We start from the raw sequence: 25,673 nt of genomic DNA, 5'->3' as shown, positions 1-25,673 counted from the left end.
ACACATCATCATTTCTCTCTGCTTGCCCTGATACTTTCAACTCTGCTGAGCCTTTGGCATAGTTCCTCAGTTTCTACCTAGCTAGGCCAACAGCCTTCCAGAGCACCATATACTAAACCCACCTGCCCATCCCACTAGACTCTCTGATTATTGAAAGCAGAAATGGTGTGTTTTTCATAAAACCTCCTAGCGCAGTGCCTGGCATAAAGAGAGTTCACAATATATTTGATAAAGGAATGAGCCCTGAGAATTGGAAGAATCTCTCCTCTCTTTGAAATAGTTCACAGTTCAGTCTTTAGTGCGACAGTATGTACTCTACTTTTGTTATTCTTGCTATTCCTAGCCTTATATGCTACTACACTACTAAAATGCTGAAGCCCTGTCTGCGAAACACGTCTTTATCTGCTGGTAGGAGCCCATGAATACCTCTCATTGCTCTGCTGGGAGACTTCTTTGTTCCAGCACTTACAGAAATTCTGCATTTAGTTCTGCTTGAAAGAGTCCACTCCAATTTCATAGAAGCCTTTTACTGTATGATTGCTTTCTTTGTCTCGTTAAACCCTAGGACAAAAGGCTTAACACAAAGGAGGAGTGAATTATATATTTCTTAAACGTCTGGGCATGCACTGACTGACTGCTTAAGGAGAACATTGGCACCAAGGTGCTTTGGCACCTAATTTTTACCCCCAAATAGCACATTAGATATTTTCATCTTCATCTGTAGAGAAGTGGAAATACTGTTACATACAATAATGTAGGAAAGATTTTAATTGCATGTGACTTTACATTATTTTTACATGGTGGAGTCTTGTGAAAAATTTAAAACAGTAAAAATTTTTAGAAGAAAAACAATAATCATAGTGCCTCTCTTGACAGAAATTTCAAACATTTCTTGATACATAGCATGTAAATTGGTTTAACCTAAAATATTTTCGTTGATTGCTAGAAAATCTTTTAAATCTTTTATACATTTTATAAATACTTATGTATCTAATAAAATCACATTCAATATATGCTTTTGTTGCTCCTATAAAATTTTTCTTTGAAATCTGGCATTTGCTTCCTAGAAGAAAAAAGGTTTGTTTTTTTTGGTTTTTGTTTTTGTTATTTTTAGTAAGCCATCGCCTCAGCAAATGGTGCATTTATTATATTGGCAGCCTTGTGGTTGGAAAGGATTATTTTCTGGGTTCCTAAGGAAATGCCTGAGCAGCTATATCCCAGGCCTCTGACTCTACCCAAGTGAGGGAGCCAGGCCCTCTTGAAAATTTCCTGATCCTTGACATGGTTTGATAGTGTGCCTTACACCAGTGAGGGGATGGTCCTTCCTACATGCAAACTGTGCTTTCATAGATTAAAAACATGCTTTTCATGATGGGAACGTTGGAACTATTGTTTTTATTAGAATAGGATCCCATGGGGAACTGCATGTCCTTTTTTCTTTATTTTTAAAAGTATGTCATGGTCTTGGAAAAACTAAAAATAAATGACAAATGTGTCTTCACATCTCATTGATGCAACTTATTTTTGCTGCAAAGGCAGCGTGACTAAGCTCAGAAAGAAAACATTACCCCAATTTGATGGTGTTGACCGTCAAGGAGAGCCTAGTTTTGGTATTCAGATCCCTAAAGTCAAGAAAATCTGTCACAGATAGCTTTTTATGGGGAGTTTAAAATGCCAAGGCAAAGGGTGAGGTGTCATCCACAGAGAGCAACAAGAGATTTACAGAGAATCCATATTAAACTGTTCTAGTACAGATTTATGCTGTATGGAAAAGTCAGAAACTTCTCTGGGCAGATGTCAGTGGAAAGTTCTTATCCAATTTCTGTACAGTGATATTGGAGCTTGGCCTAAAATATTAAACCTGAGATCCCTTTTCAAATTTCTGCATAGTAAAATAGCTGGGAGACTTGGCTGATTTCCAATTCTGTTTTGGTGCTGACCAATGATTTGAGGCACAGGTATGACCCTAACCCTTGGCTACCTCACTCACACAGGGCTTACACCAAAGTCAAATTCATTTACGTTTATGAAAGCCTGTGAAAACTTTAGATATGACAGGATTTTGTGTTGATATAACATTATAATGTTTTAAGCAAGAGGAAAATGTGATTATAAAGAAATTGGGAAGTAATCATAGTTAAAAACAAAAACAAAAAAGCAATGATCTAATCAACGTCTTAGGTAATTGGAATTTCCCAAAGAGAAGACATACTTTTAAGATTCTACCCCAATGTTTTAAAAAAAATAGCCTAATTTGTATCATTTACAGAGAAAAATCACATTCTAGAGCTAATTTATGATCCATTACAATTCAGAATGACTTGGGGATCAGATCTTCAAACTCAAATCTAAGTCACTTTCAGGAAAACGTTCATTTGTTTAATCTATCCTGATATTGTTTCAACTATTCACTTATATATTTTTTATTTTATATTTACTTAATTTTTTTACATTGACATAAAATTAAATGTATTTACATGTAAAGCATGTTTTGAAGTATATATATGTGTATATATTATGTGTGTGTGTGCATGTGTGTGTGTGTGTATATATATATATATATATATATATATATATATATATATATATATATAATGTAAAGCATGATGGTTTGTAGTATATATGAGTTAGCCAGGTAACTAAACCTGGCTATTATTTTAATTTTCCTCCCCAAATAAAATCAATCTGAACTATGCTATATAGGAAACAAATATTCTCAGACTATTATTTGTAAATAAGGTAAAGTCCTACAAATAAGATAAACCACTTAAAAATATAATGTCAAAGAGTGGGAAATAATTTTTGAGACTTATTTTCACTTCCTAAATACAGTTTTTTGTTGTTTTTTAAAGGCAGGTTCTTAACTCTTGCCAGTTACCTGGGAAAATGGTTAAGGGCACATTCTTCTTCCATCATTCCTAGGGAGCATTGCTTGACTGGTGATGTTGTGGTTACTTTCAGAGCTGGAGGCCGAGGAGTGGTGCAAGCACCTCTGCATGGAGTGTCTGGGGACCAGGCTCAATGACATCAGCCTTGGGGAGCCCGACCTTCTGGCAGCAGGAGTGCAGCGGGAACAGAATGGTAGGTGTGAGATTGCCTTCCATCACTTCAGAATACTCTTGTAATTGTAGAACTTTGAAACTGGGAAGGAGCTCAGAAATGTTTCAGACCAATCATATTTTTTAAATCAAAGAGGCCGAGTGCAGTGGCACACACCTGTAATCCCTGCATTTTGGGAGCCCAAGGGTGACCCATCACTTGAGACCAGGAGTTCGAGACCAGTCTGGGCAACGTGGTAAAAACCTCATCTGCTAAAAATACAAAAATTAACTGGGTGTGGTGGCTCATGCCTGTAGTCCCAGTTTCTCGGAAGGCCGGAGCACGAGAATTGCTTGAACCTGGGAGGAGGAGGTTGCAGTGAGCCAACATCACACCACTGCACTCCAGCCTGGACAACAGAGTAAGATCCTATCTCAGAAATATATAAATATGAAATATTAAAATAAACTGAACAGTTCAAGTTATTAAGGAACTTTTCCACACTGGTGTAACAACTGGAGAAAATGCTAAGGTACAACCCAGGTCTCCCAACTTCTTATCTGTAACCTTGCCTTTTATCCCAATAACTAACTAATAGATTAACTTGTTCTACAGAAGGCTTTTGAATGGCTAGCATCCCTCCAGTTTCTTGAGACTTGTTATAGATTTAGAGTCTATATTAACAGATTTGGCTTATCAGGTTATCAGTAGCTTTTAGGACATTTGGCTAATATCACAAAGGAGGAAAGTACAGTGAGTAAAATCTCAGGGTTTGACAAAACTGAGGTGTTTGTTTCTAATGGTGTTTACTTACTATACCGTTCTCTAGTTTAACAAGAGTTTCTAATGTCTCATAACGATTTATACTGCATGTTCATGACTAGCAACTCTAAATAACAGAATTGAAGTAATATTGTTCAGTCTGTCAATATTCATTGATTGTGAGGTCATTTTTAAAAATATTACCACCACCAGATGATCGAATAGTGTAAAAATAGAAACTTTTTAGTGTTGCTAAGTTTTGATAGGTTTTTTGAAACGTTGAAGGATATTGAGGAAATTTGACACTATTAAGAGATTCTGGGCCAGGCACAATGGCTCACACCTGTAATCCCAGCACTTTAGGAAGCAGTGGAGGGTGGATTGCTTGAGCTGAGAAGTTCAAGACCAGCTTGGGCAACATGGTGAAACCCTCGCTCTACAGAAAATACAAAAATTAGCAGGCCATGTGGCGTGTGCCTGTAGTTCCAGCTATTCGGGAGGCTGAGGTGGAAGGATCACTTGAGCCTGGAAGGTGGAGGTTGCAGTGAGCCAAGATTGGGCCACTGTAGTCCAGCCTGGGTGACAGAGTGAGGCCATATCTCAAAGAAAGAAAAAAGAAAAATTCTCGAATTATCTATGAGTCATAAACTAGATATTTTAGGTAAAAGAGCACATGATAGCACATGATGATTATAATCTCATTATTACTAATAATAATACTGTCAACAACCATTGCTAGCTCATGGCCCATTGTAGCACTATTTTTTATTTGTTGCTAAAATGAAAATAGTTTTTTTCTGCTAATTGTTCATGAGCATATATAAGTACCAAACATTGCTTCCATTTGAGTTTTTCGAAAGTCACAAAATCATTTCTGTAGCTCTTTAGCTTCAGGTTTATATTCCAGTTCCTCTCCCACACTTTCTCAAATTTCATCTCCGATTTGTTTTCTGAGAGTAGTGCTAAGCAGAGGCTCCATAATCATGCTGCTTAAAATGGATGCTCTTCATTCACAGTTTAAGAAAAGGAAAAACCACCTTCTGATAAAAATTTGTCAAGTACTACATAGAGGAAATATGATAAAAGTGAATAAATTAAGCTTATAAATAGAAATACTACGTGTCTTTTGCAGCATGGACTGTATGCTTTTTACTTTGAAGACCTGGAGGGATATATGGTTTCCATCCAAATGTATAATGTACTTCTTTGGTTTCTCATAATTTTATTTCTAATTTGATAAGGTCAAAGTAATTTGTCTAGAATATAAAGAGAAATTTTAATACAGGGTTATTTTAGAATAGGACAAACAGAATAAAATGCCAAAGCTACATCAAAAGCAGGTTTCTTTAAAACACACACAGTCAAAATAAAGGAGAAAAAATAATTCCTGCATATACTTTACAGTGGAACTGAAATTATATCACCAATGCTATAAATGCTTTTCTTAAATTATGTTTAATAATCCTAACTTCAAAAGGATATATGTGCTTTAAAAATATAGTCGACAAATCTATGAGTAATTATTTAGCTGGAAAAGGGTAATTCCTTCCCCTTGGAGGAAGTTCCTTATTTGACTGCCAAGGCCATGGATACAGCCATTGCTCAGGGTTCGTCAAGTCTGCACCCCCCCTTCTTTAAAGAGCTTCCGTAAGTTTTGATGATAATACCTTTCCTCTGTTCCTCTTGCCCATTCAGAGCCAGCTAGAACTCTTTAAAATTGGCATTAACACTTTAGGAGAATAATACAAGGAATAAACATTGAGGCAATATCAAGATTTCAGACTCTACTCTTGCTAGCTCAATCATCTAGTGTGTACACACAGAGAAAACTATACATACAGAGATTGGCACAATTTCTTAGGTATATACCCCAATTTTCTCTCTTTCTAATCAATAGGCTTCCCACACACTTACGATAATTCCAATTTAGAATGCTCTCTCAATAAATTACAACTTAGAGGGGCGGAGCAAGATGGCCGAATAGGAACAGCTCCAGTCTCCAACTCCCAGCACCAGCGACACAGAAGACCGGTGATTTCTGCATTTTCAACTGAGGTACTGGGTTCATCTCACTGGGGAGTGCCAGACGATCGGTGCTGGTCAGCTGCTGCAGCCTGACCAGCAAGAGCTGAAGCACGGCGAGGCATCACCTCACCTGGGAAGCGCAAGGGGGAAGGGAATCCCTTTTCCTAGCCAGGGGAACTGAGACACACAACACCTGGAAAATCGGGTAACTCCCACCCCAATACTGCGCTTTAAGCAAACAGGCACACCAGGAGATCATATCCCACACCTGGCCGGGAGGGTCCCACACCCACGGAGCCTCCCTCATTGCTAGCACAGCAGTCTGATCTACCGGCAAGGCAGCAGCGAGGCTGGGGGAGGGGCGCCCGCCATTGCTGAGGCTTAAGTAGGTAAACAAAGCTGCTGGGAAGCTCAAACTGGGTGGAGCTCACAGCAGCTCAAGGAAACCTGCCTGTCTCTGTAGACTCCACCTCTGGGGACAGGGCAATAACAAACACAGCCGAAACCTCTGCAGACGCAAACGACTCTGTCTGACAGCTTTGAAGAGAGCAGTGGATCTCCCAACACGGAGGTTGAGATCTGAGAAGGGACAGACTCCCTGCTCAAGTGGGTCCCTGACCCCTGAGTAGCCTAACTGGGAGACATCCCCCACTAGGGGCAGTCTGACACCCCACACCTCACAGGGTGGAGTACACCCCTGAGAGGAAGCTTCCAAAGCAAGAATCAGACAGGTACACTCGCTGTTCAGAAATATTCTATCTTCTGCAGCCTCTGCTGCTGATACCCAGGCAAACAGGGTCTGGAGTGGACCTCAAGCAATCTCCAACAGACCTACAGCTGAGGGTCCTGACTGTTAGAAGGAAAACTATCAAACAGGAAGGACACCTACACCAAAACCCCATCAGTACATCACCATCATCAAAGACCAGAGGCAGATAAAACCACAAAGATGGGGAAAAAGCAGGGCAGAAAAGCTGGAAATTCAAAAAATAAGAGTGCATCTCCCCCGGCAAAGGAGCGCAGCTCATCGCCAGCAACGGATCAAAGCTGGACAGAGAATGACTTTGACGAGATGAGAGAAGAAGGCTTCAGTCCATCAAATTTCTCAGAGCTAAAGGAGGAATTACGCACCCAGCGCAAAGAAACTAAAAATCTTGAAAAAAAAGTGGAAGAATTGATGGCTAGAGTAATTAATGCAGAGAAGGTCATAAACGAAATGAAAGAGATGAAAACCATGACACGAGAAATACGTGACAAATGCACAAGCTTCAGTAACCAACTCGATCAACTGGAAGAAAGAGTATCTGCGATTGAGGATCAAATGAATGAAATGAAGCGAGAAGAGAAACCAAAAGAAAAAAGAAGAAAAAGAAATGCACAAAGCCTGCAAGAAGTATGGGATTATGTAAAAAGACCAAATTTACGTCTGATTGGGGTGCCTGAAAGTGAGGGGGAAAATGGAACCAAGTTGGAAAACACTCTTCAGGATATCATCCAGGAGAACTTCCCCAACCTAGTAGGGCAGGCCAACATTCAAATCCAGGAAATACAGAGAACACCACAAAGATACTCCTTGAGAAGAGCAACTCCAAGACACATAATTGCCAGATTCACCAAAGTTGAAATGAAGGAAAAAATCTTAAGGGCAGCCAGAGAGAAAGGTCGGGTTACCCACAAAGGGAAGCCCATCAGACTAACAGCAGATCTCTCAGCAGAACCTCTCCAAGCCAGAATAGAGTGGGGGCCAATATTCAACATTCTTAAAGAAAAGAATTTTCAACCCAGAATTTCATATCCAGCCAAACTAAGTTTCATAAGTGAAGGAGAAATAAAATCCTTTACAGATAAGCAAATGCTTAGAGATTTTGTCACCACTAGGCCTGCCTTACAAGAGACCCTGAAGGAAGCACTAAACATGGAAAGGAACAACCGGTACCAGCCATTGCAAAAATATGCCAAAATGTAAAGACCATCGAGGCTAGGAAGAAACTGCATCAACTAATGAGCAAAATAACCAGTTAATATCATAATGGCAGGATCAAGTTCACACATAACAATCTTAACCTTAAATGTAAATGGACTAAATGCTCCAATTAAAAGACACAGACTGGCAAACTGGATAAAGAGTCAAGACCCAGTCTGCTGTATTCAGGAGACCCATCTCACACGCAGAGACATACATAGGCTCAAAATAAAGGGATGGAGGAAGATTTACCAAGCAAATGGAGAACAAAAAAAAGCGGGGGTTGCAATACTACTCTCTGATAAAACAGACTTTAAACCATCAAAGATCAAAAGAGACAAAGAAGGCCATTACATAATGGTAAAGGGATCAATTCAACAGGAAGAGCTAACTATCCTAAATATATATGCACCCAATACAGGAGCACCCAGATTCATAAAGCAAGTCCTTAGAGACTGACAAAGAGACTTAGACTCCCATACAATAATAATGGGAGACTTCAACACTCCACTGTCAACATTAGACAGATCAACGAGACAGAAAGTTAACAAGGATATCCAGGAATTGAACTCATCTCTGCAGCAAGCAGACCTAATAGACATCTATAGAACTCTCCACCCCAAATCAACAGAATATACATTCTTCTCAGCACCACATCGTACTTACTCCAAAATCGACCACGTAATTGGAAGTAAAGCACTCCTCAGCAAATGTACAAGAACAGAAATTATAACAAACTGTCTCTCAGACCACAGTGCAATCAAACTAGAACTCAGGACTAAGAAACTCAATCAAAACCGCTCAACTACATGGAAACTGAACAACCTGCTCCTGAATGACTACTGGGTACATAACGAAATGAAGGCAGAAATAAAGATGTTCTTTGAAACCAATGAGAACAAAGATACAACATACCAGAATCTCTGGGACACATTTAAAGCAGTGTGTAGAGGGAAATTTATGGCACTAAATGCCCACAAGAGAAAGCAGGAAAGATCTAAAATTGACACTCTGACATCACAATTAAAAGAACTAGAGAAGCAAGAGCAAACACATTCAAAAGCCAGCAGAAGGCTAGAAATAACTAAGATCAGAGCAGAACTGAAGGAGATAGAGACACAAAAAACTCTCCAAAAAATCAATGAATCCAGGAGTTGGTTTTTTGAAAAGATCAACAAAATTGACAGACCACTAGCAAGACTAATAAAGAAGAAAAGAGAGAAGAATCAAATTGATGCAATTAAAAATGATAAAGGGGATATCACCACCGACCCCACAGAAATACAAACTACCATCAGAGAATACTATAAACACCTACGCAAATAAACTGGAAAATCTAGAAGAAATGGATAATTTCCTGGACACTTACACTCTTCCAAGTCTAAACCAGGAAGAAGTGGAATCCCTGAATAGACCAATAGCAGGCTCTGAAATTGAGGCAATAATTAATAGCCTACCAACCAAAAAAAGTCCAGGACCAGATGGATTCACAGCTGAATTCTACCAGAGGTACAAGGAGGAGTTGGTACCTTTCCTTCTGAAACTATTCCAATCAATAGAAAAAGAGGGAATCCTCCCTAACTCATTTTATGAGGCCAACATCATCCTGATACCAAAGCCTGGCAGAGACACAACAAAAAAAGAGAATTGTAGACCAATATCCCTGATGAACATCGATGCAAAAATCCTCAATAAAATACTGGCAAACCGGATTCAGCAACACATCAAAAAGCTTATCCACCATGATCAAGTGGGCTTCATCCCTGGGATGCAAGGCTGGTTCAACATTCGCAAATCAATAAACATAATCCAGCATATAAACACAACCAAAGACAAGAACCACATGATTATCTCAATTGATGCAGAAAAGGCTTTTGACAAAATTCAACAGCCCTTCATGCTAAAAACGCTCAATAAATTCGGTATTGATGGAACATACCTCAAAATAATAAGAGCTATTTATGACAAACCCACAGCCAATATCATACTGAATGGGCAAAAACTGGAAAAATTCCCTTTGAAAACTGGCACAAGACAGGGATGCCCTCTCTCACCACTCCTATTCAACATAGTGTTGGAAGTTCTGGCTAGGGCAATTAGGCAAGAGAAAGAAATCAAGGGTATTCAGTTAGGAAAAGAAGAAGTCAAACTGTCCCTGTTTGCAGATGACATGATTGTATATTTAGAAAACCCCATTGTCTCAGCCCAAAATCTCCTTAAGCTGATAAGCAACTTCAGCAAAGTCTCAGGATACAAAATTAATGTGCAAAAATCACAAGCATTCTTATACACCAGTAACAGACAAACAGAGAGCCAGATCAGGAATGAACTTCCATTCACAATTGCTTCAAAGAGAATAAAATACCTAGGAATCCAACTTACAAGGGATGTAAAGGACCTCTTCAAGGAGAACTACAAACCACTGCTCAGTGAAATCAAAGAGGACACAAACAAATGGAAGAACATACCATGCTCATGGATAGGAAGAATCAATATCGTGAAAATGGCCATACTGCCCAAGGTAATTTATAGATTCAATGCCATCCCCATCAAGCTACCAATGAGTTTCTTCACAGAATTGGAAAAAACTGCTTTAAAGTTCATATGGAACCAAAGAAGAGCCCACATCTCCAAGACAATCCTAAGTCAAAAGAACAAAGCTGGAGGCATCACGCTACCTGACTTCAAACTATACTACAAGGCTACAGTAACCAAAACAGCATGGTACTGGTACCAAAACAGAGATATAGACCAATGGAACAGAACAGAGTCCTCAGAAATAATACCACACATCTACAGCCATCTGATCTTTGACAAACCTGAGAGAAACAAGAAATGGGGAAAGGATTCCCTATTTAATAAATGGTGCTGGGAAAATTGGCTAGCCATAAGTAGAAAGCTGAAACTGGATCCTTTCCTTACTCCTTATACGAAAATTAATTCAAGATGGATTAGAGACTTAAATGTTAGACCTAATACCATAAAAATCCTAGAGGAAAACCTAGGTAGTACCATTCAGGACATAGGCATGGGCAAAGACTTCATGTCTAAAACACCAAAAGCAACGGCAGCAAAAGCCAAAATTGACAAATGGGATCTCATTAAATTAAAGAGCTTCTGCACAGCAAAAGAAACTACCATCAGAGTGAGCAGGCAACCTACAGAATGGGAGAAAATTTTTGCAATCTACTCATCTGACAAAGGGCTAATATCCAGAACCTACAAAGAACTCAAACAAATTTACAAGAAACAAACAAACAACCCCATCAAAAAGTGGGCAAAGGATATGAACAGACATTTCTCAAAAGAAGACATTCATACAGCCAACAGACACATGAAAAAATGCTCATCATCACTGGCCATCAGAGAAATGCAAATCAAAAGCACAATGAGATACCATCTCACACCAGTTAGAATGGCGATCATTAAAAAGTCAGGAAACAACAGGTGCTGGAGAGGATGTGGAGAAATAGGAACACTTTTACACTGTTGGTGGGATTGTAAACTAGTTCAACCATTATGGAAAACAGTATGGCGATTCCTCAAGGATCTAGAACTAGATGTACCATATGACCCAGCCATCCCATTACTGGGTATATACCCAAAGGATTATAAATTATGCTGCTATAAAGACACATGCACACGTATGTTTATTACAGCACTATTCACAATAGCAAAGACTTGGAATCAACCCAAATGTCCATCAGTGACAGATTGGATTAAGAAAATGTGGCACATATACACCATGGAATACTATGCAGCCATCAAAAAGGATGAGTTTGTGTCCTTTGTAGGGACATGGATGCAGCTGGTAACCATCATTCTTAGCAAACTATCACAAGAACAGAAAACCAAACACCGCATGTTCTCACTCATAGGTGGGAACTGAACAATGAGATCACTTGGACTCGGGAAGGGGAACATCACACACCGGGGCCTATCATGGGGAGGGGGGAGGGGGGAGGGATTGCATTGGGAGTTATACCTGATGTAAATGACGAGTTGATGGGTGCAGCACACCAACATGGCACAAGTATACATATGTAACAAACCTGCACGTTATGCACATGTACCCTACAACTTAAAGTACAATAATAAATAAATTTAAAAAAAAAAATTACAACTTATAAAACTCATGGTAAAGACTAAGATATCTCATCCATCAACTTGAACCCTCCCACCCAGGCCTTGGAGTAGATACCTATTCCTTAGACAATATACTCACTCATTTTACTTAAATGTGTAGGGAAAGCATTTTAGCTCACTAAAATCTTTAAAAATAACATTGACTTTTATAGCTGTCATTTCACTGACTCTCAGTCACTCTTCTAGACTCTTCAAGCATAACACCTTTTAAAATAAACAAAATCATTAACTTCCTTATAACATGGTTGAAGTCACTAATATATATATATAGATAGATTGAATAATCTTTTATTAAAGAATTGTCACGATAGTTTTTTATTAAGATATTTTACTATTAAATTATATAACTTAATCTTCATCAGAAACATGATTTTATTATTTTGCCAGTAATGTGCTTGGATTAGTTTGAACTTTTTTCCCTAAGAGCTAAGATATGCATGTGTGCAGAATTGCTGTAATTAAATACATTAATGTGGTTTGTGGTGATCTTGCATATTCTATCATTAAATAAAAGTCACACCACTTAGTCTTTACCACAGCATTTTTTGACATTCAAAATTGCTACTTCTCCTCTCTCGTGTTTTCCTGCCTCTTCAGACAGCCGCGTCTTATTTACCCTGAGACTAGCTAAGAGACATTTATGCAAATAATTTTTAAAGGTGAAAGATAATGTGTGTTGCTGAGATAAAAGTGGTTATTGATTAAATTCTTTGCTGTAATCATCTTTATCTACTGCTGTCAGCTGTTTTCATATCGACCCAGAATCCCACATGCTATAGGGAAAGTGACATGGACGCAAGTTCACATGCACAAGTGCACAATCACGCACAATCACACACACACAGGTAAATGTGTTCTGACTTCAGATGACACTGCCACAGCAAAGTGCATACTTGGTCCACAAAAATCTCAGTAGTACAGACCTATGAGATCTTCATTGTTCAGGCACAGGTAAAAAGGCTCAAGTTGGGCTGAGTTAGACTGGGTTGTGCTGAGATTGGCTCCAAGCTGCAGACAATGCCAGCGTCTATTTCATCTGTTTCTCAATCTCCTTACACTTGCAACTTCCTAAAGCACACTTCTCAAAACAAAAGACAACAGTAACGCATGATAGTATGCCCAGATTTGCAACACAATTTAAGCCTGTGCATATTTCATGTCCACTAACATTCCACCAGCTAAGGCAAGTCCTATTGCCAAGTCCAAACTCAAGAAGCACAGTACACCCCATCTATGAGGCCACAACAGGAGTTAGAATATATGACATATGGAAAGGAAGTGAAAAGCTGATACAAAAAATGATACAATCTACCATCTCAGGTATAATAAAATATATGCCAAAATAAAAACAAAAGTACTGTGGTAGAGGTGAGATTAATTCTAATCAAAGTAGCCTGCGCTTTTATTTTTATAATTATTTTTTACTCCTCTAAATTAGCTTTCTCAATCAGGCAAGTCTGAAACTCTTAATGTCCATCAATGATTAAAGCCAATATTAGCAGGACCTTACTTATGTGGAAAATAACCAGTTAATGACAAAACAATGGCAACAATAAACCTCTATTTTGAAGATTTCCCCCCAATATCTGAATGATCTGGGGTGAACCTTATTCACTTGTATGGACATTCTTTATAACCAAACAAAAGAGTTTTCCAGGGTAATAATTTTGTCTGTGGGATGACATTGAGCAAAACCAACTCTTGCACCAGGAAAAACACCCAAGCATACCCACGTCTGAGTTTCTAAACTGCCACTCATATGCTCTAGCCTTGCCCAAAGTGAGTTCCTGAAAATACTACTCTGCCGATGATGACGATCTGCCCCCTGAAGCGAGGGAATCAATCGCTTGAACTTGATACTATATGACAGTTGTATCCCTTCCAAAAAGATATGTTGAAGTCCTAACCCTCCACAACTTAGAATGTGAATTTATTTGGAAATAGTTTTTTTGTAAAGGCAATCAAGTTAAAATGAGGTAATTAGGGTTGGCCATAATCCAATGACATCTAATATGTCACTATAAAGAAGGGAGGTTTGGACTCAGAGACAGATATGGACAAGGGAAGATGATGTGAAGATGCACAAGAAGATGGTCATGTGGCTGGAGTGATGACGCGTCCACAAGCCAAGGAACATGAAGCATTGTCCATGAACACCAGAAGCTAGAAAAAGCCAGAAAGGATCCTTCTGTTGAGCAGCCAGATAGAGGATTGGCCCTGTCAGCACTCTGATTACAGACTTCTAGCCTCCAGAACTGTGAGATATATTTCTGTTATTTTAAGCCAACCAATTGTTGGTACTTTGTTATGATAACCCTAAGAAACAAATACCAGCCCTGCATGATAGTTACAATATACATTAGTAAAGCTGTTGAGAAGTCCTATAATATGTTTAACTTTGTATAACCCAACATTTCCCAAACTCACGTGACCTAGGTGCCTCCTTCTGCACATAACATGTATTCATATCCTGTGGGATTTGTGTTCCATGAAACACATATTTACAAATGCTGATATAATCAACAGAGGTTATTATCTACAGGGAAAGCTGAAAGGCAATGATTATGGAAGCAGCCCTTCTAGAAGAAATAAGATGACACTAATGGATGCAACACAAAGTCTTGAATGTACCATAGCAATTTTGCCTACCATTGTGTTGTACCATTTTACTTCTATTATTTGATTTATATAGACACCACGTATAATTTTGAAAAATACAAATTATAACCACCACTTTTCTCACTTGGTCTTCAATACACACTACACCAGAAAAAGGTCAAAGCTATATTTATTTCTCCCTATACTTTGCCATATATGCTTCAGGAAAGCAAAAGATGTTTTGTAGTGCTTCTCTTCTCACAATGTCAAATCTAAATGATCCATTTTTCTGTGTCTAACTGTACTGTTTATAAAGGAGATGTATGCATGAAGAAATATCTTGAAGCACCAAAGGACCAATCCTGGTTCTTTCGCCCTGGGAACATCCCCTCCACACAGTAAGAATAAAGATGTGGATTTTGAAAGCATTCACATCTATGTAAGGGGAAAAGCTTTTGGGGGAGAATACTGAATCCAGAATTACTGCTCCCAGGTATGTGCAACAAGATGAAAAGAGTGGCTTGGAAAAGAAGAGTTTTATGGAAAAAAAAGAAATAGATCACTTCCTTGCCTTTCCTTTTTCCATGGGAGGTCAAGTGGGTAGTGACACTTGCTTATAACATCTCGTATAAATTGGAGGTTTCTTCAAAAGAAGACTAGAATGTGATTTTCCCTATTGGGTTTAATGAAAGGCATAGAACAATTAGCAGACAATGTTATTGGAAGCCAGAGAGATTTAAGAAAGGGCCTGAATTTTCTCAAAACTGAGTGTGGCATGGAGAGGGTGCTCAACTTTTCCTGAGATGCAGACTGGACCCCAGATATTATCTGGAAGCAGAAACTGACACGGCACAGGAAAGCAGAGACAGGTGCATAGAAACGAGGTAAGACAACCACCTTTCCTCTGCCAACTCCTGTGACTCCATCAGTTCTGCCAGCTTTCAGTTCCGCCTAGAGGAAAAGGTAAGGGTGCTCAGGGATTGAACTTTGAACAACAACAAAAATGGGTTAAGTGAGTCCTCCTTTGACAGAAAATTAATGCAATTTAACACACACACACAAATATAATCTTTATAAATTCAACATATAATATTGGGATTTCATTTTTTGGTATACGTAAGTTTTCATTGTCCATTTTTTTCCTGCTGTACTGAAACAAAATATCGTATGAAGCTAGAAAGTCAAATATGTAGCCTGTCAGAAAAAGTTGACAAATTTCAGAGGATTGTTGTGAGGACTAAATAAGATATGAGTTGGAAAGCAGGCAGCACAGTGCCTGGCAGGAAGGTCAGTTTCTCTGGGATGTGTGTGAACATCCCCATCACATTCATGTCGGGTGCACATTAAACAAGGGAAGTTTGGGCTCACCCACACCTACAACGTAAACATCGGGAGGTGGAGTCCAGACATTTCTATTTTAACAATTCCAGTGATGCTCCTATATACATGAAAGCCTGAAAACTGGGGGTAACGTACTGTCAATTATAATTAGTTTTAAAAAAAATCTACCATTGATTTTAGGAATTTGCCCATTGCTTGAAAAATTTCAAAATTACTGGCAAAAATTGCATCCTAGTAATCTTTGCATTATCATTTTAACATCTTTTTATAGTATGGTGGCATCCTTTGCATTCATTCCTTTTGGTCATGTGTGGCTTCTTTTCTTAGTCGGCATCACTAGACGCTTGTGTATGTGTTAAACCTCTTTTCTGTATTTTGTGGGCTGAATTTTGTTTCCCCCAAAATGTGTATGTTGAAGTCCTAACCCCTGGTACCTCAGAATGTGATAGTACTTATTATACCATTAAAGAGGTAATTGAGGCAGAAGGAGAGTATATAGGTGAGCCCTAATCCAATATGACTGGTATCCTTGTAAGAGGAGGAAATTTGAACACAGGTAGACACAGAGGGAAAACCATATAAAGATATAGGAAGAAAATGGCCCAGTACAAGCTGAAGAGAGGCACCTCAGAAAAAAATCAACCCTGCTGGCACCTTGATCTTGGACTTCCAGTCTCCAGAACAGTGAGAAAATAATTGTCTTTCTTTAAGCCACCCAGTCTGTGGTACTTTGCTATAACAGCCCCTGGCAGACTTTGTATATATATTGTCTAATTCTATTCATTTTTGCTCTCATTGACTATTACTAATAATTCGCTTGCTCTACAGTTTTGGGCTTCATTGCTGGTTATTTTTCAAATTTCTTGAGATAGATATTTCAATAACTAATTTGTAGCTTTTCACTTTAATATATTGTATAAAGCTCCACATTTTTCTTTGAGCACAGATTAAGACCTTCATAGCAACAATATTATTCCCAAATCCCAGATTATACTACAATAAATATTAAAGAAATTTGAGGGGGGATTTGGGGGAGGAAGAAATGCCCTAAATTTTCCATCTGCCATAATGGAAAAATCAAAATAGTATCTTTTAAGCTCTGGAAAATAAAGCAACATGTCATTTATACCTCTAAAGTTCACTAGATGAAGATAATTAAAATATAAAAAAGGAAACAGGAACCACACATAATAAAACAAGATAATATGACACTAGCTTTAATAACAAATTTGAATAAATTATTTTATTTAAACGCAGTTTTTCTTAGATTGAGTTAAAATAATCTAATTTCATATCATTCAGTGGTTTCAAATTACACAATCTTACTCGAGAAATAGGAAATAAAAAAAGCTCTATAAACATTTTTTTAAAATGTGTTGTTCTACAACTTCCAATACATAAACTTTAGTTCCATATAGTTGTTAAATTATATCAGACATTTAAATAAGAAATAATACTAATGCTATGCAAAACTATTCAGAAAACAAAGGAGAGATCATTTCACAACTCATTTTATGAGGTCACTATAACCCAGATACCTGAAACCAGACCAAGTTTATACAAGTAAAGGAAATTTCAGGCAAATATCTTTCATGAACCTAAACCTAAAATGGCTTTTAAAGTATTAAGAAATTGAATCCAATATTATACAAAAAAGATAATACACCCTGACCAATGTTGGCATAGCCCAATAATGAAAGAATCCCAGAAATCCATCAAAATATTTCCTTATGTTAATCCATGAAGGGTGAAAAATTACATGATTATTATAATTCATCTGTAAAAAGCATTTGATAAAATTCAAAATTCATTTATGAAATCAACTCTTAGAAACCAAGGAATAGAGGCCGGGCACGATGGTGCCTCGCCCCTGTGATCTCAGCATTTTGAGAGGCTGAGGCGGGTGCATAATTTGAGGTCAGGAGTTCGAGATGAGCCTGGCCAATATGGTGAAACCCATCTTTACTAACAATACAAAAATTAGCCAGGTGTGGTGACATGCACCTGTAGTCCCAGCTATTCTGGAGGCTCAGGCAGGAGAATTGCTTGAGCCCAAGAGGCAGAGGTTGCAGTGAGCTGCAATCACACCACTGCACTCCTGCCTGGGTGACAGCTAAACTCTTTCTCAAACACACGCCCACAAAACCTAGGACCAAAAGGAAACAAAATGAAGAACATCATTGGAAAGCCCTCAGTGAAGATCATTCTTGAGAGTAGAGTACTGAATGTTTTTCTCTTAAGGTTGGGAATAAGACAAAGATATCTTTCTCATTACTTCTAGTCAACATTTTGCTGAAAGTCTTTATCTATGTAATATGACAAGAAAATAAACTAAAATTACAAAAAATTATAATCTAGATTGTGTACTCAGAAAACCCTAAAATCCTACCAGAAAGTAACTACAGCTAACAAATGAATTCAATGATGTTGCAAGATAACAAGTTGGTATTCAAATTTTTTAATATAAACTTATATTTTATATAATGCAATTAACTATTATAAAATTAAATATTAAAATACCTTTTACAAACCCATGAAAAACCATCACATACTGAGGGATAAACTATCAAAGGATGCACCAAGCCCCTACACTGGAAACTAAATATTTCTGAGAGAAGTTTTAAAAGGTCTTGATAAATGGAATCGTAAACCACTTTTATGACTGGAACACTCAATGTCATTAAGGTATCAGTCTTCACAGATTGATCTGTAAATCCAACATAATCCCAGTAAACTAGACATGTTTTTTTCTAGAACTTGACAAGTCAATTTTAGATGAATTTGGAAGGCAAAAGACCAACACAAGCCAAATAATCTTGAAAAGGAAAAGCCAACTTGAAACAGGTGTCTTTCCTAATTACGGGTCTTACTACAAGTTATAAGAGTTAGGACAAAGGCTACACAGAGGTCCAGGGAACAGAATAGACAGAAGAAATAGACACACACACATATGTGGACAAATAAGTGATTGTTGTTGTTGTTGTTGAGTCGGAGTCTTGCTCTGTTGCCCAGGCTGGAGTGCAGTGGCACGATCTCGGTTCACTGCAACCTCCACCTCCTGGGTTCAAGTGATTGTCCTGCCTCAGCCTCCTGAGCAGCTGGGATTACAGGCACCCCGCGCCCCCCAATCACAACTGTCAAATTTTTGTATTTTTAGTAGAGACGGGGTTTCACCATGTTGGCCAGGCTGGTCTTAAACTCTTGACCTCAGATGATCCACCCACCTCAGCCTCCCAAAGCAAGGACAATGCTCTTTTTCATAAGCGTATTAGTCATTTTAGTGAGAACAGTAAAACATCTGAAAATAAATTGTTCTAGAATGACTGGATATCTGTGTGAAATGATGAACCTGAACGCCTATACACAGCACAGTTAAACATCAGTTTAAGATGGATGCAACTTAGAGATATATAAAGATTTCTTATATAAAACACCGGAAGCACAAACTATAAAAAGAAATTTGAACTTCATCAAAACTCAAACTATTGCTCATCAAGAAAATGCCATCAAAAAATTAATAAAAAGGAAAGTGACAGATGGAATCAAGTCATGATGTGCTGGTATCAGTCCACAAGAACCTTGTAGAGAATAAGCAAAACTAACCTAACAGTGTTAGAAATCAGATCAGTGGTGGTTCTGAGAACCTGGACGACTGAAAAGTGGAGTAAGATAACTTTCTGTGGGGACAGAAGTGTTGCATGTCTTTGCTGTGCCTTCGTCAAAACTAACAGAACATTATACATAAGATATGGACATTCCATTATATTTTACAATATAGTTCACACTTTCAAGAATGAAGGACTTATTACAAAAATGAAAGAAAATAAAATTGTTTTCTAAGTAATGTAAACAAAACCAATGAAAATCTGAGATGATTTGTCATAAACATCTTCAGGAAAGTTTCCAATATACAGAATTCTCACAATCAAGAAAAACAGTAGATGTAATTTTTGATAAATCTGGCAAAAGACATTTACAGTGACTCACTCTATATGTATTTTGAATATTTATTGGTAAGGAATTTCTGGAAAGCAATTTGGCAATGTGTGATTCTTATAAGTTTATAGTATTTGCTCCAGTGATTCAGATTTTAATACTCAATGTAAGTTAATAATCAAAGATATTAAAAATTATCTAAAATTTATAAAGAATATAGTAAACTCTATGAACCAATATAAAAGGACTGAATTATTCAGCAAATTGAGCTAAAAATTGGTTATTTTATTGCATCTTAATTTATATTAGATGAAAATTGGCTTACTTTTAATATTAACATATAAATTATAGCATAGCTATATAGTGTATTATGCATTTCTTAAAATTTTTAGCTCCTTAAAATATTTAATAGTGTCTGAAAATGCTTATAAGTGCAATATACAAGGTTAAATACTTTTAGTGTAATAATAATTGTGTGTGAATTTTTTCTGTGTTAAGATACAGTATAACAAATCTCTAAGGTTTAGCAGTTTAATTTTTAAAAATAATTTACCATATTTGCTGCCATGAACATGCTTTACTTGGAAATGCAGATAAAAATCCATGCAATAGTCAATTTTTATAAAGCAAAAAAGAAATTTCTGGGGAATTTTAAAAAGATGCTGTGGATTTTTTTTTTTAAGTACTGCTGATTGATCAAACAAATGCAAGCATTCCAATTCAGTGATCCTTGACACTGGGTAGATGGCACCTGGCAACTAAATCTATTGCTGTTCCCACATAATAAAATAAATTTTGATGAATTTTAGTTCTGTGGTGGAGATGGAGTTACAATTTTTGACAAGCACAAATCATGTTTTGTTTATTCGTGGTTTAATTGCATTATACAGATCTATATGAGTCTAAATGTGCAAACATCTGCTTTTTCAGTGTGGTTCAGCTTTTAAAGCTGCTAGAATTGAAAAGTGACCACTGCAGTAATCGTCTGCTATAGAAATTTTGGAGATAAGATTATAAAGAACAATGATTTTGAAACGTCTCATCTTCTGTGTAATATCTGGCTCTATTTAGTTCCTTTAGGTATTTCATAAAACTATTAAGAAAAAAACAAAGCACACTGTTTAAACAATGGGATGAATCTAGATTCCCAATTGATATGAAACTCAATAATAAATCATTATTATATCTATTATATATTAGATATATATTAGATATATTACATTATATCTATTATATATTAGATATATATTAGATATATTACATTATATCTATTATATATTAGATATATATTAGATATATTACATTATATCTATTATATATTAGAAAAACTAATATGAAGTATTAGTTTTTCTAATACCAGATTCTTGAGGACTTACTCATCAACACTTAATATTAGACCAATGTCTCTGGTCTTTTGCCTAAATACCATTTAGCAGTTTTGTATTCTTACCAATTAAAAATTGGTATGAAATTTTAGTATGTAAGAAGTGTTAAAGAATATAGAATTGGGCCAGGCACAGTGGCTCACACCTGTAATCCCAGCACTTTGGGAGGCTGAGGCAGGAGGATCACCTGAGACCAGCCTGGCCAACATGGAGAAACTCACCCGGTCTCTAGTAAAAATTCAAAAATTAGCTGGGCATGGTGGCAGGTGACTGTAATCCCAGTTACTCGGGAGTCTAAGACAGGAGAATCACTGCCTCAGGAGGCAGAGGTTGCAGTGAGATGAGATAGCACCATTGCACTCCAACCTGGGCGACAAGAGCAAAACTCCATCTAAAAAAATATATATATATGTATATATATGTGTGTGTGTATATATATAATTGGACTTTGTTTTCTCTGTACTGCAGCCACAGAGCTGTGGATAGTGGGTGAAAAGAACCAAGAAATGTTAAGAGACATGAAGATAATTCTTTGAAAGTCTTTTATAGGAGAAGAGTAGAAAGGAGGGGGCATATAACCCTCTCAAGCCCCATGAAAGAGGAAGGGCAAGAGAACTACTTGTAGAATTTGGTTGGTTGTCAGGAGGGGAGACTGGCTTCTCACCTCACCCATGCTGGTAGAACTGTAGAATCAAGTCGTGCTGCCCCAGCTGATATCTGGGCAGTGTGCAAGAGAGTTTGGGGAAGAACCTGAGTTTGGGGAAGTAGTGGTTTCAGTTTTCACCATGGTGAACCTGAGATCAGGATGCAGGATGGGTCTGAGGCTGTTTGTGATAGCCAAACAAGGAGAATGGGTCAGCAATTGGACAAGATACACTGCCACATTCGGTGGGACAAGTGCACACCTTACAGTTAGCTAAGCTTGATTCATCTTGAAAAGACCCACATCAGGACAACTCTTGTCTGTGAGAAGGAGCTCCAGCAGAAAGATAAAAGGTGGAACGCAGAAAACAGAAGCTAAGGGTAGTAGGCTCCATGTTAAGGCACCTCCCCCTTCAGGGAGCAGGGGAGACATCTGAGGTGTGGGGATGCTTCTTAGGAACATACCATATGCCCCAAAGAGAGACATAGCATTTGAATACATCTTGTCATTAAGAATTCAAAAATAAAGAAGAACTTTCAATAGTAACAACTATTTAGAAGTAATTTACCCTCTTCATTATTCTTACCCTGGAGAAGTCAAAAGCAAAAGAAAGGGGGGCAGGGGGAGTCGCCATGGAAAGGTGGTGATGGAAGAAGCAGGAAAAAGCATATTCTTTCTCATTCTCATTGCTGGACTCTCAGTAATGGACTTGACCTGAAAGAAGAGAAACTTCCATTTATTTCAGACTTTAAAATTATCAAATTACACCAGCCATCTCATCTGAGACATGAAGTTGACAATATCCTTATGGGCGATAGTGAATTAAGCACTAATCTCTGTCTGAGATACTGCCGGGGCAAGGAGAGGAAATTTCATAGTTGTGTGAGAGCAGGGTTGGAAGAAAAACCACTTTCCTAAGTTGCACCCTACTAAATCTGGGTCTTTTAATGAATTAGCTATGGTAACAGATTGAACCTAAACAATGTCTTCCATAAATATTGGGTTTTTCATCATGTGATATTTTGAAACAAATTTGAGGACTCCTGCCATCAGAGAATCTCAGTTAAATCTTTAAAGTTATTTTGAATGGTTAGTTGTATATAGAAGTGAGTCTTAACTTTATGGAATCACTCGCTAATAGAAACAATGAAGTGAAATTCTCCTATTTAGGGTTGACATCTGCAGTTTACGCTCAGATAGGCCCAGGCCATTCAAGTTTTGACTGTGACTCTAGTTATGTATACTTATGGGAAAAACAATAGACGGGTATAAACTACAGCAGAATGAAAAAATATGTAAACAAATTATCCAATACTTACAGCTATTTTAAATCATTATGTAACCAGTTTACATCTACTGTATACATTTATGTAAGAATTTTATTTACGTTAGTTAATGCCTATTTTAATAAATTTTAACAAATATTTAAGCCTCATGAGGGATACAGGTTGAGTTTTACACGAGGAATTGTTTACAGCCTAAATCATTATGTTACCAACAATCTAAATCAAGAGTGCCTTTCCTTTTGTACGGTTTCTTCTTTTGAGCCATTTTTGGCTTTTAACAGGAAGAGAAGGTAAAAGTATAAAGTGTTCACATTTACTCACTTAAGCTGAAGATAATATTAGATTTAACTCCTCTCTGGAAAACATAATGAGTTAGTATTTATGAATCTCTTGGTTTCTGAATCTTTAGGTGTAACACTTTGTTCCATGTTCCATTTTCTTTTGACCCAACCTTCAAAACCCATGACTTCTGGAGTAGAGGAAGAAATAGAATATAGTGGGTAAAAGTGTTCAGCAACAAGCTAACAACTGAAACTTCTTTGAAAAAAAAAAATCTATTGGCTTCCAAGTAGACACTTTTCAAATTTCTTCTAACGTACAAAAATCCATTTTATGTCTATGCAGTCACAATGCACTGAATGTTCACCACGTGCTAGATGCAGTTATTTAATACATAAATTCCGAAAGCCTATTTATACATTTCTACCCAGTATAAGCGAAATGTAGCTGAACAGATATGTCTATTTTCCTGTACAGTTCTCCATTAAACATAGTTTTCCATCTGTATTCTTACAAAAGGGAATTATCAAGGGGTTGTTTGAAGGACTTGTTACCGTTTGTTTTCTGTGTGTTACTTGTTGTCAGAAACCCCCGACTCTGATCCTTTGCTTCTCAAGGCAACTGCGAGCTCCACTTACCCTCCCCACCTGCCAGTCTCAGACTCACAACTATACTTGGATTTGTTCCTGCATAAAATAGATCCATTTAAAAACTCACTGGCTGACAGGGAAGATTTCAGTTCTTCTCGGCACTGATGACCCATTCAGTCCACTCTCGCTCCACCTGGAGCCTCGCTGCCCCTTTTCCCTGAGTGCAGTCACCCTGTCTTGCCAGACCTTGATCTATTCAATTCGTCTAAGCCTTGTTTTGCAGCCCCATCTAGACTCTTGTTGTAGTTGTAGCCTTACCCCGGTATCTCAGGCCTTCTCTGGGCATGGCCTATCTCTTTGGACCTCATCATTCAGCTTTAGTGAAAAAGATGCCCTTGCAAACATAATTGCAGATCCAATACTAGCATCTTTGTTGGATGCAATATTTATATTATTTATTATAATAAATTTATTTGTATACTTTATTATAGTATAATTATATATTTATAATATTTAATACATATTCTACCCTTGTTTTTTGTTTTAACCATTTAAAATAAAATTATACTTTCTCACATATTAGCTAACATGGGACTCTACATTTTACTAATATACAAATTCACGGGCAATGTGTTTGGGACTTTTTAACTCTGTAATTTAAAATCTTAAATGAATGAACACATTTTGATTTGATATTTGTTTTTACATAACCTTTTCAAAAATTTGTTTTTTCATACATTCATCAGTCTTCACAGATTATCAGAATATTTATGTTTTAGGATATTATTTAGACAATTAGCTTCCTTTTCAGTACTTTTGGGTATTTGGGAATGGGTTGTTTAGTTTTCTTTAGTAATGTTTTGTTGTTGCTGTCAATCATCTGATAAGGAAAATAGTTGGAATACACATATCTTGATAAATTATAAACCATTTTCCATATATCTTTCTTCCTATGCTCCTGTCTCTTGTTCCAATTAGTGTAAGAACTCTTTCTTACAAAATCATATATGAATCGGTTGAGATGGGATTATTTGGGCAGATATTAGATAACACTTTGGAAAAAAAACGTACTGTTTTGTTCTGCTGGTACATGGCATCATTTTCCAGTCATTCCTCATGGTTTCTTTAATATTGCTACTTCCCTAGCAATATTTTAGAGTGAGTTTCACAAATCAACAGTTCTCAAAGTGTCCCCAGAGCAGCAGTGTCTACAGCTCTTGGGAATAAATGGAAAATGTAAATTATCTGGCTCCAATCCAGCCCTGTTGTACCAGAAATGATAAGATTGGAGGGGGCCCAGCATTCTGTTTGAACAAAGCCTCCAGGTAATTTTAATGCACACTGAAGTCTGAAAAACCAACAGTATACGAAATGAAAACCAAACGTGGGTTCTTAAAAAGCAGCATAATTAGAGAGTGATTTAAAATGCCTGCTTGATAGAATTGTTTCACAAAGATAAAAATTTTTTAGAAATAATTTAAATGGAGCCAATTTTAGCCACTCCATTTTGAAATGGTCTTTCTAGCAAAACCTTAACAAATGTTTCAGTAAAACAAGTATATTATGCTAATAAGAGAATACAATGATGTATTCATTGTCAAGGCAGAAAGCTTCCTTCCTCATTATAATGGAATTCAGGTAAGTATAGTTAGGTAACATAATGTGCCGCCTTCATCTTTA

The 25,673-nt window shown here is 37.3% G+C and overlaps 1 protein-coding gene across 1 annotated transcript in view; it reads left to right on the top strand.

The window, feature by feature from the left end:
• Positions 1-25,673, top strand: part of DOK6 (docking protein 6) — a 435,381-nt gene that overhangs the window by 267,218 nt on the left and 142,490 nt on the right. The window contains 1 exon segment of the mRNA NM_001266038.1: positions 2,962-3,081. Coding sequence (NP_001252967.1) covers positions 2,962-3,081 — 120 coding nt within the window.

This window comes from Macaca mulatta, chromosome 18 (assembly GCF_049350105.2).
Source record: "Macaca mulatta isolate MMU2019108-1 chromosome 18, T2T-MMU8v2.0, whole genome shotgun sequence".
Taxonomy (NCBI): Eukaryota; Metazoa; Chordata; class Mammalia; order Primates; family Cercopithecidae; genus Macaca; species Macaca mulatta.
Note: the sequence above shows the minus strand (reverse complement) of the source record. Positions and strands in the feature narration are given on the sequence as shown.